Genomic DNA, 19,230 nt, shown 5'->3' on the forward strand with positions numbered 1-19,230 from the left:
TGTGTGTATGTTTACCAGAGGGAGAAAGGGAGATGCCAACAGTCCTCATATACAACAGTATTCCTGACAAACCCATCATCTGATAGATCTGATCCCATCTCAACACCTTGCGCCACTCAGAGGGGGCTCTGACACGCTGTCACCTTGACAACCGCTGCTGAGGTGAGCAGCCAGCTGGTATAGCCGACCTCTGCTGGCAGCGTGCCATGGAGCTGCGGTGCGCGCCTGTCAAGAGGGCTTCATGCTGCTGGAGGAAACAGCGAGCGATAAGCAAAACACAAACAAGCATCTGAGATGCAACTGATCGGCCAAAACGCAACAGTCAATAAACATTCTTAAATGCTAATTTGCCAGTCGCAATGAAATGTAGCCCAGGGTAGGCCTATTCCTGCTGTGCATTGGGAAAGTATTCAGACCCCTTGACCTTTTCCACATTTTGTTATGTTACAGCCTAATTCTAAAATGGATTAAATTGTTTTTTTCCCCTCATCAATCTACACACAATACCACATAATGACAAAGCAAAAAAAAATTTGGGGGATTTTCTTTTGCAAATGTATAAAAACAAAAAAACGGATATATCACATTTACATAAGTATTCAGACTCTTTACTCAGTACTTTGTTGAAGCACCTTTGGCAGCGATTACAGCCTCAAATCTTCTTGGGAATAGCTCTACAAGCTTCTCAAACCTGTATTTGGGGAGTTTCTATTCTTCTCTGCAGATCCGCTCAAGCTCTGTCGCTCTGGAGTAGGTTTTCATCAAGGATCACTCTGTACTTTGCTCCGTTATTCATTCCTTCTACCCTGACTACTCCCAGTCCCTGTCGCTGAAAAACATCCCCACAGCATGATGCTCCCACCAACATGCTTCACCGTAGGGAAGGTGACAGGTTTCCTCCACAAGTGGCACTTGCATTCAGGCCAAAGAGTTAATTCTTGTATTTATGTGCTTTTTACTGAGGAGTGGTTTCCGTCTGGCCACTTTACCATAAAGACCTGATTGTGGAGTGCTGCAGAGATGGTTGTCCTTCTGGAAGGTTCTCCCATCTCCACAGAGGAACTCTGGAGCTTTGTCAGAGTGACCATCAGGTTCTTGGTCAACTCCCTGACCAAGGCCTTTCTCCCTCAATTGTTCAGTTTGGCCAGGCAGCCAGCTCTAGGAAGAGTCTTGGTGGTTACAAACTTCTTCCATTTAAGAATGATGGTTGTCACTGTGTTCTTGGGGATCTTCAATGCTGCAGGAATTTTTGGGACCCTTCCCCAATTCTGTGCCTCGACACAATCCTGTCTCGGAGCTCTACGGACAGTCACTTCCACCTCATGGCTTGGTTTTTGCTCTGACATGCATTATCAACTGTGGCACCTGGGCAGGTATGTGCTGTTCCAAATCATGTCCAATCAATTTAATTTACAACAGGTGGACTCCAATCAAGTTGTAGAAACATGATAAATGGAAACAGGATGCACCTGAGCTCAATTTTGAGTCTCATAGGAAAGGGTCTGAATACAGTATGTAAATCATGTAAATCATTTTTATTTAGAATACATTTGCTAAAATGTCTACAAACCTGTTTTCACTTTGTCATTATGGGGTATTGTGTGTAGATTAATGGGGGGGGGGAATATGTTTATCCATTTTATAATAAGGCTGTAACATAACAAAATGTGGAAAAGGTAAAGGGGTCTGAATACTTTCTGAATGCACTGTACAGGTCGATAGTTGCACAGCTAAACTAGCCCTATCATCCTTATTATTAGGCCTAATAAAATATATAGGCTATTTGTAAAGTAAAAAAGTATAGACTAAAGCTTACAATGCAGGGGTTATTGAACACAGAACTGGTTTCAATCAGAGAACTTAGCCTAAAACAAAATCAGAATTGGTTATAGGCTTTAACAAAATAATAATGGGTGTAGGCAAACTCAATCTGTAGGCCTAATGTAGCCTATTATTTAATGAATAAGCCATTGTTGTCTATTTTACTGACAGGCTTCATAATATATATATACATAACATATAAAAACAACCTTAACAATAACAAGAAGGAATAGCAAATGTTAAGAGAAAATGAAATAAATTGTTACAATTATTTAAGAAATGAGGAATTAGCCTATCACAATTTCAGGCCAACAGAAATATGTGAAATTCAAATTATGATGAAACTCCAAACCACTTCAGAACATAGGCTAACCCTTTCAAATTAATATGGGTCAAATATATAAATAAAGCTATATATATATAGGCTATGCTATAGGTTCATCTCTGAGTTCTCTTTTACACCAATTGCTATTCTATTCTGTTCAGTTTTGTTCTGTGATTTTCTGTTTTAGTATGTTCCAGAATGTTCGGTTCTGATATTCTGTTCTAGGTCTTTCCATAAGTGTAGCCTAAATAAACACTTTTAAGCCGACATGTTTCCTAACAGCGTGTGAACTGACTAAAATAAGTAGGCCTAATCTAACCGACTAACTTGTCGGTTTTAATTTAATGCAGAAGACAGAGTGAAGTGCGTGCTTTTTACCACGGGTTCAATTGAGTTGCTAAGCAACTACCTTGGTATGGCAAATCATCCGTGAAATGTAAGTCTTCCAAAGCTGGATGGTGCGTTTTGTCCCACGCCATGAAAGAAGTTTGAAAGTCTCAAAACTAGGCCTAAACAAAATGGAATAGCCTAATAAAGTGGGAAAAAAACGAATGCATCATTAGTTCTAAGAAAGAAGGCACACAAAAACTAAAATGTAGACTTTATTTAAATTGCACTAAAAGCGCATAACCTGTAATATAGAAATAAGCCTATACAAACATAATTTCACTAGGCTGTTGATTACGATTTAAATGTGTTATCAGACCAAAACATTTCAAGAGTTTACACGAAAACTTGTTCTTATTTCGGAAATTGCCTATTGAGCTTTACTATTCATGTATAGCATATAGTGCATTCATTCGATCCAGTTTTTTAGGTCGGTGAGTTGGACGGCAAGTATTTTTTCTCGCTTTGAAAAGGTCAGAAGGTCAAGAGTGAGCACCCTGTCTGCAGTTTCCTCTCAGTCTATTGGCCTATATTATAGATCAATTAATTATATTTTCATTGAATAACGATTGTAAATCATAAACTCTCACATCGATTAGGCCTATGCCAAATATTCTGCGTATCAGATATTCAGAATTGGCCTATACTTCTTTCTGTAAACTGACAATGACATTGAAAACACAATGGTAGGCTATCCGCTATGACAAATGTATTGTTCTCAATAATCCTTCATAAAATAACCACTCAAAATAAATGACTGTCAAAGTCATCACATAGAACTATACAAGGTTACAATAACAAACGACACCGGCGTCAGCTTTTGGGAATGTGTGTTCCTTTGAAAATATCATCATTGAATAAAACGGTAAAGTCACAAATGACAAAAATAACACAGGCCTAATGCAAACTTTTGAGGGGAAAGACATTATTGCTCAATATAGTACATTAATTATAACAGAAAGTCAACATGGTAAAGACAATTCCAATTGTTAAAAAATATTGTCATTATAACCTGTTTGTGAAAACAGAACAACAAAAAAACATAGAAAATGACTGCTTGGGAATGTCATGTGAAAACCACAAGCCTCTTCAACAACTGCAGAGGGGAACATTTACAATAGCATTAAGTGCTGCAAAGGGGACAAAAAAGTGTGTTTCATTTATTTTGTTCTAAAATATGAAATATTACACAATGTGAAATATTACACACAACAAAGAAGGACAATCATGTAGAGGCTAAAGCGTATCATTGTTTTTTTAAATGTGGGGCCAAAGAACTGCCACAACCCTTCTGGTGAAAGCATGGCATGTTACAAAGCAAATGAAAGGTAAATATGCTGTACACACACACATTTTATTGGAATATATTTCAGGCTGAAAACTGATTAAGATCATTTCCTAAATCCTAATGCGCCAAACATTTACATGAAGAAATATTACTTGAAGAGTTGACCCTCTCATTGCGCGGGCCATTCGATCATGTGTAATGTCGCAAATGTTTTAAGTTAGGCTACTCCTTTCCTAAAGACCACACCGTTGGTCTGTTGGTTGGTCAGGTTGGAGTAATGTGGATAGGAAAGATTTGTGTCTTGTTTCATTGTTTATCATGTAAAAGGTATTATTCCCACTTGGTATTGCTAGTTATTTCTCGGACTAGACAGTGTCTTATTGCAGCCTAAAGAAATATTATTGTCCTGTGTTTTGTTATTTTCTCACGTATCGCTGAACATTCGCTTGCAGTCCATTGAGGGTGACGGTGTGTCTGAGCTCATGTTGCCGACCTGAGAGTACTCGTCCTCCGGGCTGTGTGGCAGCCCCGGCGGCGTCATCCTCTTCTCCTTCTGCCTGCGGTTGCAGAACCAGACCCGGACCACCTCCTTCTCCAGCTGCAGACTGTCCGCCAGAGAGGTGATCTCCTGGCCAGCGGGTTTGGGGCTTTTGAGGAAGTGGCTCTCCAAAGCTCCTTTGACGCTCACCTCGATGGACGTGCGCTTTTTCCTCTTCCTGCCCTGCGCCGCGATCTTATCGATGCTGGTGGGGCTACCGGTGGTCGAGTCGGCCTCTTCCAGCCATTTGTTGAGCAGCGGTTTCAGCTTGCACATGTTCTTGAAGCTCAGCTGCAGCGCCTCGAACCTGCATATCGTGGTCTGTGAGAAGACGTTACCATACAGGGTGCCTAGTGCCAAGCCCACGTCCGCTTGCGTAAAGCCCAGTTTGATCCGGCGCTGTTTGAACTGCTTGGCGAAGTTCTCCAGGTCGTCCGAGGTCGGCGTGTCCTCGTCGGACTGCGGGTCGTGGCTCACCCCGGCGTGGTGCTGCTGGTGATGTGAATGCTGGTGGTGGTGATGGTGATGATGATGACTGCCGTGGTCGAGATCAGGGGAGTCCCCCCTCACCATCCCTGGGTGCATTAGGCTCCCCGGTGAGTTGAGCATTCCGTTAACCGTGAATCCCCCGGGCTGGGAGTAGATCAGCGACTGTTGCTGCTGCTGCCCTTCGGAAATGGAGGCTATATGCGCGGCTGAGGTGCCACCCCAGGCTCCTGGGTGTTGTGCCTGGTGGGAGCCCAGATGCAGAGACCTGTGGTGTAGAGCGGAGCCTGAGTGCATGTCCTCCCTGCCGGAGTTTCTCTTCACATCCTGCGGCTGCGGGCTACCTGTCATCCCAACGGGGCTGGAGGACCAGGGAGAGCCGGCCTCGGCAGCTGCCACTGCGGCTGCAGCCGCAGCGGCGTGTGGCAGGGATGTCATCCACTGGTGGGCATGGCTTAACATGTGTCCCCCGTTGCTCGTTGCCATAGCGCCCTGCATAAAGTCACTCTGCATCATCTTCACGGAGGGGTCCCCTCTGTATCCACCAGACACCGAGGTGACTGCGGTGCTGCCCCGCTGCATGCCACCGACCCCCCGGTCTGAGTGCACGATGGAGCCGGTGGATAGGATCCTATTGCTGGCCAGGTATGGACTGGAGGTGGCTGTTGCCATACCCCAAACCATAAAGCCTGTGAGTTATCGCCCTCTTCCCTCGCGTTGGATCAGTTTCTCTTCTCAAACAGAATGCTCTTATCCAATAATAAATCAAAACTATGAGCAAACGTGGTGAATGTTGCGTTATACTATATACCATCAAATGGAGATAAAAATAATTCAAAAGTAATCCAACAAAAATATTCACAAAAATGCAAATGAAAGTTAAGGTTTTGTTTATCAATTAATGGAATGAAATAGCATTTACGTTCCACCAGTAACAATTCGGAGATTGGTGCATAAAGAATATTTACGCATTCAATTAAGACATTTTTTTTGTGAATATATGAATAAAAAAATGAAAAGTTTTTTTGCGTCCTGTAAAGTTCTACTAGACGTATAGATTTAGTAATCTCCCACAAACGGACGCTCTCTTCTATGATCCCTGCCGAAGTAGTCTTGTTGGAGAAGGACCATTCATTGTCACTTTGTTAACACTCCTGTGGCTCCTCTGCTGCTTTTCTGAAGCATTTGAAGCCGCACAATTCCGAATGATACAACGGTCTACGTAAATGCTTGTATCTATTTTCTTCCTTCACTCTTTCTCTCCTTCCATCTGACACTTGTATCCGTTCCTCCCTGGAAGCGCGTGGACACGCGAGTGTTTACTCTGTGCCAAGCGTGCGCACGCCGTTCCCATCTTCCCCCAATTACCAGCGGAAGTCGAGAGCAGGACTCCCGCTGATTGGACGATACCCAGAGAGAGGGATTGGCACATCTCTAGAGCTCGGTGCGCTGCCTCGGGTGCTCGAGGTAAGGTTCCCTACTCTGAGAAAAGCAACATATGTATTGATGAGATGATCATAACAATAACAGACTGATATTGATCATATTGGCATTGTAATTAGTAGGCTATTATATGGCTCCTCAGTGGCGCAGCGGTCTAAGGCACTGCATCTCAGTCTGTATCACAACCGGCCGTGATTGGGAGTCCCATAGGGTGGTGCACAATTGGCCCAGCGTCATCCTGGTTAGGTTTTGGCCGGGTATGCCGTCATTATTGATAATATTTTTTTCTTAACTGACATGCCTAGTTCAATTTTTTTTAATAAAAAAAAGAATATAAGTAGCCACAAAACCAATAATAGGCATAATAGGCCTAATTATAATAATACTTTATAATTTATCATAACACAATTATCGTTGTCGTAATCAAAAACAATCATAGACTATAAGACCCCAATATCCATAATCTCACTTGCTTATAATCAAATAGCCTAACATGCGTCCACTAAATGGTTAACGTGGAATTGATAGTTTGATGAAGGAGGTTTCCAAGCGGAAACAAGCAATCTCGCTGAACCCCGGAGAGAGAGAGAGCACCCCCACGAAAACAATGCCAAATTGAGCAGTCCATTGGGGATTGAAGGGACACACTGACTCTCGCCTTTCTAACGCCAGTCGGGGATGTCAGGCCCGAACAACGCAACATATCTGTGTTTTTCCTCCTCTGTCAAATAGCGTAGCGGCGGGGGCCTGTGCCAATGATACTCAGGTCGGCTCTGGATAGACACTCAGGGGTTCTGTACGCCACTTGCATCGTAATGCTCTCTCCTTTTCACACTGAAGCAAGACCCACTGGGCGTGAACCGGGTGCACTACATTTCTACATGAGGCAAACCAGTTAGTTTTTTTTCTATCTTCGGGAGAAGTGTTATTTTAATAGAATGTTTCCAGAGTGTGTGCGAGTGATGGTAAGCTAAATAATTCGTTTTTTCCTAATATTCCTAGCCACAAGATTTTCCCAGTCTTACAAACTAGAAATCTTAACACACGGAGCATTCTTTCAATTGAAAGAAGAGACATTGCACGGAGACAACCAGGTGCAGCCAAATATATTTGCAGCCAAAACTCACTCATGTTTTCTTTCCTGGAAGATTTCTCCTGGATTTGATTCAAATACGTTTTGGGGGAAAGTAAAGCAAAAAGTAAACATTTGTGTGTACATGGGCTCGAAGGATGCTCTGCATGCCAAAGGGAGCTTTGCGTGAAAGTTCGAGTTGTGCGCTCAAGGCCTTAGAGTCCCAGTGCAGTCAAAAACTAAATTTCCCTGTGTTTAAAAAATATATATTTCCACACTATGGGATATTAATGTAAAATTATGAAAATTCTGATAATGCTATTTTAGTGTAAGAGCTGAAATGTCAGCCTGTTTTGGTGGGATCGAGTTTTGGCATGTCTGGTGACATCACCAGGCAGTAAATTAAGTTAATAGACCAATAACAAAGAGCATTCCAAACCTCTCTGCCAATAGCAGCTAGTTTTCAGTTCCCCCCTCCCTACTCAGACCACTCTCAGACAGTCCTAGCAAAATTCTCACTTGAGAAATTGCTAATTTCTAAGAAGATTGCGATTTCTTTTTTTTTTACATTTTAATTTAAGTTATTGTCAAATTGTATTCCAAGATCAAATGTCGGAATTATAGTGTAGGCAAAACGGACTCCAATGCACAATATGACCGACCGTGGTACCCCTTTTTCCTACTCAGATCACCATGGAAACCGGGTAGGAGTGTTAAGTATGTCTCTCTGAGTCCCTATCAATTGGGTGAGCTGCCCTCCCTGCGCGAGGGCATTCAGTTTTAACCCGCGAGAGACACAGCAGCATCATAGGGCCCCACAGGCGACACAAGGATTCAATGCATGGATGAAAACAAAAATATAAAAGTCATCGATGTTACAAACCCTGGACTGAGTCTAGTTTATAGCCTAGACCTAGGCTGGTATGTTGTAGGCTATTCGGTATTTCGTTACGAATCTAATGGCATAGCACGTATGCTTTTTGCTATTATTATTAGAATAATATATTTTTTTAAACAATTTAACGAACATAATCTGGAATAAATGTAAATGAAAATGTAGAGTGGTAGACTATTTCAACCCGTAAAACAATATCACAATAATACAATAATAGTATGTGTGTGTTTACAGGTGATATAGGCATACGTCAATGTGGGTAGTACAGTGTCCTCCTGGATCAAGACAATTTCAGAATGTTGACATCTTATATTTCTCCCTCCACTGAAAACGTTTATCATTGCTACTTATGTCCGTCATCACCAAGATGAAGGCCTGAATCATCCAAGCGAAATGCAACCAGAAAGTGCGGTTGTCATTACATTTTTTAAACTTAATTACCGACGACCAGACACATTTTATTGCACTTATGGAACGCATAACGTACTGCTCTCACCTCGTTTACATGCGCTTTTGCTTATCTGAGTTAATGCGTTAATAAGCCGCCCTCATAAACACAGGGATAATTTATTTTATGCTGTAATTTCCACGTGTCCTAACGTACATATGCAACATGTCTAACGGCAACTGATAAAACAGAATAATATTGGTTTGACCTTTGTTAAATTATATAAACCTCTAAATCACCAGTACTTGAATACCACAGTAAGATATCTGGGTCTCCCCTTTCAGGATTACACAATGCACAGTAGTAGCACAATGCAAACTCCACCTCACACTCTATAACTTCCTGCACCCCTCTCATCACACATATTTAGGACCAGGAGTTTTTCCTGACCAAAAGACCCACAGTCTTTAATAGGGCCCAACGTTTTCACAGGTCAGCTGGTGTGGTCAGGAGAAACTGGCACTATACATCATGTGTTTCTCTGGGATCAGTAATGTTTACCATGTGTTGTGTTGGCATGGTGTGGAGCAGGCCAGTGTTGACTGTTTGATATTCATGGAGGAAGCTGGGTGGAGACCTTCTTGTGATGCACATATTTTAGCCCTTTCTTCTCTCATTTGCTCTCTCTGGCTCTTCATGTCTCTCTTTGGCTCTCCCTCCAGCTCTCCCTCTCTTCTCTCATTAGTTTTTCTCTCTCTGTCTATCTGCTCCCCATCTGTACCCAGGGCTGCAGAGAAGAGGTGCACTATACACTCCAGTTCTTGAGGGAAGCAAGAATTTCCCAGGTTCCATGCTCCATCTAACCTTCTCTTTGACTCACTCTCTCTTTCCAGCTTCTGTCTTCCATGGTTTGTCTTCATTTCCCTCTTTCACTGTCTGCACCCCTCCCTCCCCCTCCTTCCCCTCCGTTCCTCTCCCTCTGTTTCTGTCTCCAATATGCACAGCGGTTGGGCTACTCTAGCTGCAAGCTATTTTTTTTGGTAGACTTTAGCAATATGCAAATGCAGCAGTTCCCTTAACAAAAAAAACACATCAATTTCACATGTGATCACGTGAAATAAATGTCACGACATGGGGATGCAAAATGACCATGAAACTGCACGTGACAACTGCTAATACGAATTTCACATATGAATGTTTTTCATCTGATGCAATTCCACATGTGAGAGTTAGATATTCCCATGTGAAAGTTTTTCACATGTGAAAGTGCAAATTCAATCAAAAATAGTGTAAGCATCTTTAATCAATGTGAATACATTTGACATGATCACTTATTGCTGACTTTTCAATATGACCCCACCTGGGATTTGACCTTACAATATCTGGATTTGGGAAACACTGATCTTTCTGCTGTACCAAAAAGTGTATCATTCTCAGAATTTCCCTACAGATTCATAACCTATAATACATAGGTATTCAACAAAACAGTGCCATCTGGCTTATTTACTCATCAATCTGACTATTCTCTCATCATTGATTTAATTGACTTATTTCAACAATTTGAGGGTTTTCTGTATAGTTGTCTAATGTTGGTGGGGCATAATATTTGATTGAAATGTTACTGCTGAATCACTATAATAAATATAATATTTTTTTATAAAGTGTACCTTTAACATCTCTGAGATCAACTTTGAAGTCCAAAGTGTAGGAATACAGATGAAACCAGTTATTGACACAGACATGGTGGCATAGCTGGAAGATAGGAACACTGTGAACCAAAAGGTTGTGAGTACAAATTCCAGGTGAAGACATGTTGAATAATAATTACTCTATAAAAAAACCATACACAATGTAATCGTGTGTGTCAAATATGTAAATTGAAAACAACACTACTTTGTGATTTTCTGGGAGATCCAAACAGCTTGTTTCTGTCTGCCATGCATCACCTGTGAAAACTGGTGAAATATCATCACATGTGAAGTGTTCCCAAACCACATGATTTCACATGTGAAATAAAATTGTACATGTGAAATCCATTTTTTTCCCTCAATGGTTGAGAACTGCAGAGGAGAAGAAAAGAGGAGCACTCTGCATCGGTGTTCCTGGAGTTTTCAGCTCTGAGAGACACATGGTTTACCTTTCTCTGTACATCTCTCTATCAAAGGAGTGGTACAGGACTTACCGACAGGAGAGAAAGAGAGAGAAAAAGGAAGGAAGAGACAGAGAATTTAGTTGTCATTCATCCACCATAGTTATAATGGCTCATTTGGTTATTCCCTCCCTCTGCTGCTCTCTCCTGTATCTAAAAGAGATGGTGTCAAGACCAGATGGAACCCCTGGAGGCCCAGAACCAAGACCCCAAGTTGTTGATTCATCATGGAGAGCTTGACTGGTTCATTGGTTCATATATGACAATGTGTTGACATCTCTTCCAGTATCAATGAATGGTACACACTTCCCTTGTTTCACTCCCTCCTCGACCCTCAGGTTGACCACAGTTGAACCTCTCTCCCTCTCCCTATGGGGGGTTACTATTGCTTCTCTCTGCCCCATCATTCACACATACACAGCATCTGAGACTGATACAGGAGATTACTGTATCCATGCTCATCATGCGCACTCTCTCTTTCGCTCCTCATTCTCCAAGTCGCCCTCTGAGTGCTGTCTTCTCTCTTTCTCCCACACGTGCAACTTCTTTCATTTGTCTTTCAGTCCCAGGAGTAGAGACTCAGGCTCACCTTACTGCTCTCTCGCTATCTCTCTCTCTCTCCACACCTTTTCTCACTACACACACATACACCCACTTTCATCTTATTTTTGCTCCATTGTAATTCCTTAGAGGCTGCAGGGTTCCTATCCCCATTCAGGGATGGCCCCTACTCTTTGTCCCCTTGTAAAGCTCAGACATGCCGGTAGGATTGTCAAATGTTTGCCTGCTGACAGTACTCAGCACCTCTGAACAGTGTCGGCAGTCTATCTCTTTTGTGTTCACACAGCAAATACCTTGGAAGTCATCAGCCACTCAGCCTTGTTAAAATACTCCAAACCAAAAGGTGCCAGTAGCGTTGTTTGGCAATGCATATCCGTGAGTATTACTTATTGTCTAGATTCCTTGCTATCTGTGCTAATGTTCCTATTTTGTAGAAAGCCCTTGTTGATACTAGCCAGATGTCTACAGCTAGATACTACCTAGCAAGATGACGAAGAAACAATTTAATTCACTCTCCATAATCCCATACGGCAGTGCCAGCCCATAGCCAAATGTTTAGCTAGCTGACTAATGTTAGCATATTCACTAGCTAGCAAAACATAGCTAGCTAAGGACACTGCTAAGGACACTGCCTACATTGGCTCCATCTTGTGGGGGTTTGTGCTCTCTGATTTGCTCAAAGTCAAGTTGTTGGCCACTGACGAGCATTGTGATTCTACAAGTAGAATCGGTAGGTTTGTCGGCACCTGGTCGGCACGCAGCAGGTACCGCTTTTGTTCTAGCAAGAGAAGGAAGGGCCTCCTACTGTGATAATAAAGATTCTCAGTGTGTTTCATGCTTTAGAGAGTGTGTGTTGAAAGAGAAAAATAAAATACTCTTTCCCACAGAGCTCTTCTGCCCTTCCCAGCTGCCCTTCATGGTGTAATTTAATTAGCTCATTCATATTCACAGTTTTAGTGCACATAGACAGTGATGTCATAGTGATGTCACTAAGCAGTCAAAAGGCGCGTTCCTATGCTTAAACGTTGCTGATGCCTGTCAGATCTTACAATGCCTTCATAAGTATTTGAAGTATCAGCTAACCACATCATAGAGTATGTTATAGCAATTTGTCAGTCGATGACACAGTCGATGACGTGGCACGCAACCATTGGTTGTTGCATCACCTCGCCTTAGCTGTGGAACACGTCCAAAGTCATAGGTTCAATAAAGGTGTGTGTCAATCAGAGATGTATGAACACTGTAATTCAGTCTCTCTCTCTCTCTCTCTCTCAAAATAGTTTGACAACACTTTGAGGAATGAGGAAGAGGAGGAGGAAGACAAGGTGAAAGAACTAGATTGATAGATTTCTATCTATTTAAAAACAGAGTGAAAAGTATCACTCTTCCTCCTTCTCCTGTTCTGATTGGGAGTGTGTCCGACCTTCATCTCATCCCTGAGCCAGAGACAACCCTCACAGTAGGAGACGCCTTCTACCCACAATCCCCTGCTGCGTGTTTCTACCACAGACAGAGGGAGTCACAGAGAGAAAAGGAGAGAGAGTGAGAGAGAGGGAGTGAGAGATGGTGGAAAGAGGATGAAAGGGAGAGAGAGAAAGAGAGAAAGAAAGTGTAAGAGAGAGAGGAAAAGGGGAAGCTCTACAGTGATTATAACACCAGTGCGTAGTCAGTGCCCGTATCCAAATAGAAGAGAAAACAGAGCATGTTCATTAAAATGTACTAGAACTCCCAACAGACATCCGGAGAAGGAGTGGAAGTAAAGCCATAGTCTAGCTTGGTTGTTTGGGCTGTGTCAATATCATTGATGTATATAGGCTACCTGTTCTATCTTGTCAATAGTTCATCTAGAAAATACCTGTACAGCTTCAAGTGGGTCCTCAAAGAAGAACATTTGGGAAGCCCTTGGAATACAGCATTTTGATGTGAAGTAATGAGGGAAGGTGGGAACAAGGGAATGAGGGAGGACAGGAGAAGAGGCAAGAGGGAAACCTATTTATAGCTCTGATTGGAACACAGTCAATTGCCACCCACCGCTGTGGCCCAAATGATCAGGCCAAATGGACAGATACACTGGTTAAGCGTTGTTGTGGGGTAGTCCATTGTGTGTGGATGGGGGTGGCTAATGTGTGAAAATGACATTCATTAATTTCACCACATGATTTTCACAAGGGTAAGGGGAGCTTTGAGGTATGACGAGAGAAAGACACCATTCACTGTATAGTGTATGCGTGTCACACCTGATGGCAGATTATGTAAGGAATAATCAATGAGGAGCTATGCGTCCTCTGGAAAATAAGTAATGACATCAAATCAAAAATCTAATTTTATTTGTCACATGCGCCGAATACAACAGACCTTACCATGAAATGCTTACTTACAAGCCCTTAACCAAAAATGCAGCTCAAGAAATTGAAGATATTTACTAAATTAACTAAAGTAAAAAATCAAATATAAAGTAACACTGTAAAATAACAATAACGAGGCTATATGCAGTGGGTACCGGTACCTAGTCAATGTGCAGGGTACAGGTTAGTCGAGGTAAATTGTACATGTAGGTAGAGGTAAAGTGACTACGCATAGATAATAAACAGCGTGTAGCAGCAGTGTAAAAACAAAGGGGGATGGGGTGTCAATGTAAATAGTCTGGGTGGCCATTTGATTAATTGTTCAGCAGTCTTATGGCTTGGGGGGTAGAATCTGTTAAGGAGCCTTTTGGACCTAGACTTGGCGCTCCTATACCACTTGCCGTGCGGTAACAGGAGAACAGTAGATGACTTGGGTGACTGGAGTCTTTGGAAAATAAATTTGGGCCGTCCTCTGACACCGCCTAGTATATACAGTGCTTTCTGAAAGTATTCAGACCCCTTGACTTTTTTCACATTTGTTACGTTACAGCCTTATTTAAAAATGTATTAAATAAAAAAAATCCTCAACAATCTACACACACTACTCCATACTGACAAAGCGAAAACAGGTTTTTAGACATTTTTGCAAATGTATTACAAATAAAAACATAAATACCTTATTCACATAAGTATTTAGATGCTTTGCTATGAAACTCGAAACTGAGCTCAGGTGCATCCTGTTTCCATTGATCATCCTCGAGATGATTCTACAACTTGATTGGAGTACACCTGTGGTACATTTAATTGATTGGACATGATTTGGAAAGGCACACACCGGTCTATATAAGGTCCCACAGTTGACAGTGCATATTAGAGCAAAAACCAAGCCATGAGGTGGAAGGAATTGTCCGTAAAGCTCAGAGACAGGATTGTGTCGAGGCACAGATTAGGGGAAGGGTACCAAAAAATGTCTGCAACATTGAAGGTCCCAAAGAACACAGTGGCCTCTATTACTCATAAATTTAAAATGTTTGGACCCAACCAATACTCTTCTTAGAGCTGGCCACCCAGCCCAACTGAGCAGTTACCATACCAGGAGGCGATGCAGCCAGTCAGTATGCTCTCGAGTGTGCAGCTGTATAACTTTTTGAGGATCTGGGGACCCATTCCAAATCTTTTCAGTCTCCTGAGTGGGAAAAGGTGTTGTTGTGCCCTCTTCACGACTGTCTTGGTGTGTTTGGACCATGATAGTTTGTTGGTGATGTGGACACCAAGGAACTTGAAACGCTCCACTACAGCCCCTCGATGTGAATGGGGGTGTGTTCGGCCCTCCTTTTCCTGTAGTCCACGATCAACTCCTTTGTCTTGCTCACGTTAAGGGAGATGTTGTTGTCCTGGCACCACACTGCCTGTTCTCTGACCTCCTCCCTATGGGCTGTCTCATCATTGTCGTTGATCAGGCCTACCACTGTTGTGTCATCAGCAAACTTAGTGATGGTGTTGGAGTCGTGCTTGGCCACACAGTCGTGGGTGAACAGGGAGTACAGGAGGGGACTGAGCACGCACCCCTGAGGGGCCCCAGTGTTGAGGATCAGCTTGGCAGATGTGTTGCTGCCTACCCTTACCACCTGGGGGCGGCCCATCAGGAAGTCCAGGATCCAGTTGCAGACAGAGGTGTTTAGTCCCAGTGTCTTTCGCTTAGTGATGAGCTTTGCGGGCACTATGGTGTTGAATGCTGAGCTGTACTCAATGAACAGCATTCTCATCTAGGTTTTCCTTTTGTCCAGGTGGGAAAGGGCAGTGTGGAGTGCGATTGAGATTGTGTCATCTGTGAATCAGTTGGGGCGGTATGTGAATTGGAGTGGGTCCTCCGTTAAAGATGTGTTCCCGGCAGTGGCGGTCAGTGCCATTTAAGATCAGGGAGTGCATTTTTTTTCATGAGCATGGCCTTATTGCTATTACAGCATATTGGATGACTTTCATTCATATTCCATTCACCCAGTTCAATGCAACAGCGATAGATTTAGGCTACTACATGATACTCACATTTTTCCTATACCCACGCTAGGTTGTAGCAACCTCATGATATGTATGACAGTTTACAATGTAGGTCCACACAGGTCGAGAGACATATTTGAAGTGACAGACAGTGACACATGGACAGATAGTGACATTCAATACCGCTTTGCACATTCTTGCCTGCATCTAGCTGATATAGAATGTAATCATTAGTCCAACAGTTGCAAACAAAAGTTTCTATTGGACAAATTCAAGTATGTTTATCCCCGTTTTGTTCCATTTGTTTCCGTTTAAGAAACCTTTTTCAACAGAATCGGTGAAATGAATACACACCTGCTCATGCGTAAACATATAGCCACGCTGTCTTCCTTCTCACATTTATGAGATCTCCTCCTCTCACCTCTTCCCTTTGCTTGTGGACTTCAATGCACAATACATCAGCTGTATGTGACCAGGCAAAAAAAACTTTCCAAGCCAACCCGCTACACACAACCTACATCATTGTCACCATATTAGCTAAAGTAACATCATAGTCAGCATAGCTAATAGAACTAATGCGCTACAAAACCGGCTACAATCAGGCAGTAATGTTACAGTGTACAGTCAGTAAGCAGTTACACCTGCGGGCCCCAGTGGCAGTAAATTAATAAAACCAAAAGCTTACCTTGACTTGGAAGAGTTCCAGTGTTGTGTTCGATAGTCATAGCCAGCTAGCTAATATAGCATCCCTCTGTTTAACAGTGTGTTTCAGTAGGCTAAACTAGCTAGCTGCATTTGCTAGCTAAGTAAGTGAAACTGAAAGTGAAAAATATATATATTTCTCTCTTGCTTCATCTTCATTTTGTATGAAATGAATTTGTTCAAAACTGTTCAACTATTGTCTTTCTCTTTGAGTCATCTACTCACCACATGTTATGCACAGCAGTGCTAGCTCGCTGTAGCTGATGCTTTCAGTACTAGATTCATTCTCTGATCCTTTGATTGGGTGCACAACATGTCAGTTCATGCTGCAAGAGCTCTGAAAGCTTGGAGGACATCCTCCGAAAGTTGTCATAATTTTGTGTAAGTCTTACGGGGTGAGAACCATGAGCCTCCTGGGCTTTGTATTGAAGTCAATTTACTCAGAGGAGGCCCAGAAGCTAGCTGTCCTCTGGCTACACCATGGTGCTACCCTACAGAGTGCTGTTGAGGTTAATGTAGACCTTCTTTGCAAAATAGTCTGTTTTAATTTATTTTTAGTGACGTGATTATATTTAGTATAGTTTTATCTAAAAAGGATAACTTTTTAAATTTTTATTTTTAGTAAATTCACTGAGAAGGATGGTCCTCCCCTTCCTCCTCTCAGGAGCCTCCACTGGTTACACAAAGTGCTAGCAGGGTGGAACTAACATTGCATTATTTGGTTGGCTAGTTGGTTATCCCTTTTATACCATGGCTATAATATAATACATTTACTGCTAGAAATGTGTTCATTTGCAGGTAAAAATGTGTTCAACATCCACTGAGGTAGTTTGCAAGTTTACTAGATAGCGACAGCAGTTGCCTTGGTAACCAAACAAACATATTTGCTAGTTTAGTTTCTATAATGCAAATATACTATGTGTTATAGGGAAATAATCTTGATCTAGAATGCCCTTCAAGCATAAAAGGACAAAAAGAACAACTCAACTGGACTGAGACATGAGGTAAACAGTTTGACTCATATTCAGGCAGTGTAGAGGAAATTGGAAGAAAACTAGACTTCTGGTTTATATAAAAAGATGAAGGTCTTGTGCAGTGCTGGATATGGAGAAGAAATGCAACAGACACAAATAAAAGGGAAAGGAGAGTGATTTGTTTCCTTCTACCCTCTAAATCAGATTTTTTCTCCCCCTCCTCTGAGTCAGATTTTTTTTACTCTGCTGCCCCCCCCCTCCCCCAATTAAATTAAAATTGAATGGCTTTATTGCCACGGGAAACATATGTTTACATTGCCAAGGCAAGTGAAATAGATAAAACAAAAGTGAAATAAACACTTTTTTTAAAGTACACTCTCTCTCTCTCTCTCTCTCTCTCTCTCTCTCACACTCTCTCTCTATATATATATACAGTAACAGTCAAAAGTTTGGACACTTTTATTTCATTTTACTATTTTCTACATTATAGAATAATAGTGTAGACATCAAAACTATAAAATAACACATATGGAATCATGTAGTATCCAAAAAAGTGTTGAACAAATATATTTTACATTTGAGATTCTTCAAAGTAGCCTCCTTTTGCCTTGATGACAGCTTGCACAATCTTGGCATTCTCTCAACCAGCATTATGAGGTAGTCACCTGGAATGCTTTTCAATTAACAGGTGTGCCTTGTTATTAAAAGTTAATTTGAACATTTCTTTCCTTAATGCGTTTGAGCCAATCTGTTGTGTTGTAACAAGGTAGGTGTGGTATACAGAAGATAGCCCCATTTGGTAAAATACCAAGAACAGCTCAAATAAGCAAAGAGAAACGACAAGAACATGAAGGTCAATCAATCCGGAAAAATTCATGAACTTTGAAAGTGCAGTCGCAAAAACCATCAAGCGCTATGATGAAACTGTCTCGCCACAGAAAAGGAAGACCAATAGTTACCTCTGCTGCAGAGGATACATTCATTAGAGTTACCAGCCTCAGAAATTGCAGCCCAAATAAATGCTTCACAAAGTTCAAGTAAAAGACACATCTCACCATCAGCTGTTCAGAGGAGACTACGTGAATCAGGCCTTCATGGTCGAATTTCTGCAAAGAAACCACTACGAAGGACACCAATAATAAGAAGAGACTTGCTTGGGCCAAGAAACACGAGAAATGGACATTAGACCGGTGGAAATCTGTCCTTTGGTCTGAATTAGATTTTGGTTTAAACCAAATTAGATTTTTGGTTCAAACCACTTTGTCTTTGTGAGACTCAGAGTAGGTGAACGGATGATCTCAGCATGTGTGGTTCCCACCGTGAAGCTTGGAGGAGGTGGCGTGATAGTGTGGGGGGGGGGGGCTTTGCTGGTGACACTGTCAGTGATTTATTTAGAATTTAAGGCACACTTAACCAGCATGGCTACCATAGCATTCTGCTGTGATACTGTATGTGTTTAGTGGGACTATCATTTGTTTTCAACAGGACAATGACCCAACACACCTCCAGGCTATGTAAGGGCTATTTGACCAAGAAGGAGAGGGATGGAGTGCTGCATCAGATGACCTGGCCTCCACAATCACTCGACCTCAACCCAATTGAGATGGTTTGGGATGAGTTAAACTGCAGAGTGAAGGAAAAGCAGCCAACAAGTGCTCAGCATATGCGGTAACTCCTTCAAGACTGTTGGAAAAGCATTCCAGGTGAAACTGGTTGAGAGGATGCTAAGAGTGTGCAAAGCTGTCATCAAGGCAAAGGGTGGCTACTTTGAAGAATCTCAAATATAAAATATATTTTGATTTGTTGAACACTTTTTTGCTTACTACATGATTTCATATGTGTTATTCATAGTTTTGAC

The 19,230-nt window shown here is 42.0% G+C and overlaps 1 protein-coding gene across 1 annotated transcript; it reads right to left on the minus strand.

The window, feature by feature from the left end:
- Window positions 1-2,735: 2,735 nt before the first annotated feature.
- LOC135547339 (POU domain, class 3, transcription factor 3-A-like) lies at window positions 2,736-6,143 on the minus strand. The gene has a single exon (XM_064976258.1). It carries the CDS (start codon window positions 5,527-5,529, stop codon window positions 4,246-4,248), a length of 1,284 nt encoding a protein of 427 aa, XP_064832330.1. The 5' UTR covers window positions 5,530-6,143; the 3' UTR covers window positions 2,736-4,245.
- Between the last annotated feature and the right edge of the window lie 13,087 nt (window positions 6,144-19,230).

The sequence above is a fragment of the Oncorhynchus masou genome, chromosome 10 (assembly GCF_036934945.1).
Source record: "Oncorhynchus masou masou isolate Uvic2021 chromosome 10, UVic_Omas_1.1, whole genome shotgun sequence".
In the NCBI taxonomy this organism is placed as follows: Eukaryota; Metazoa; Chordata; class Actinopteri; order Salmoniformes; family Salmonidae; genus Oncorhynchus; species Oncorhynchus masou.

Excerpts from the sequence above, each read along its gene's own strand:
- LOC135547339 (XM_064976258.1), bottom strand. The coding sequence starts at position 5,529 with ATGGTTTGGGGTATGGCAACAGCCACCTCCAGTCCATACCTGGCCAGC.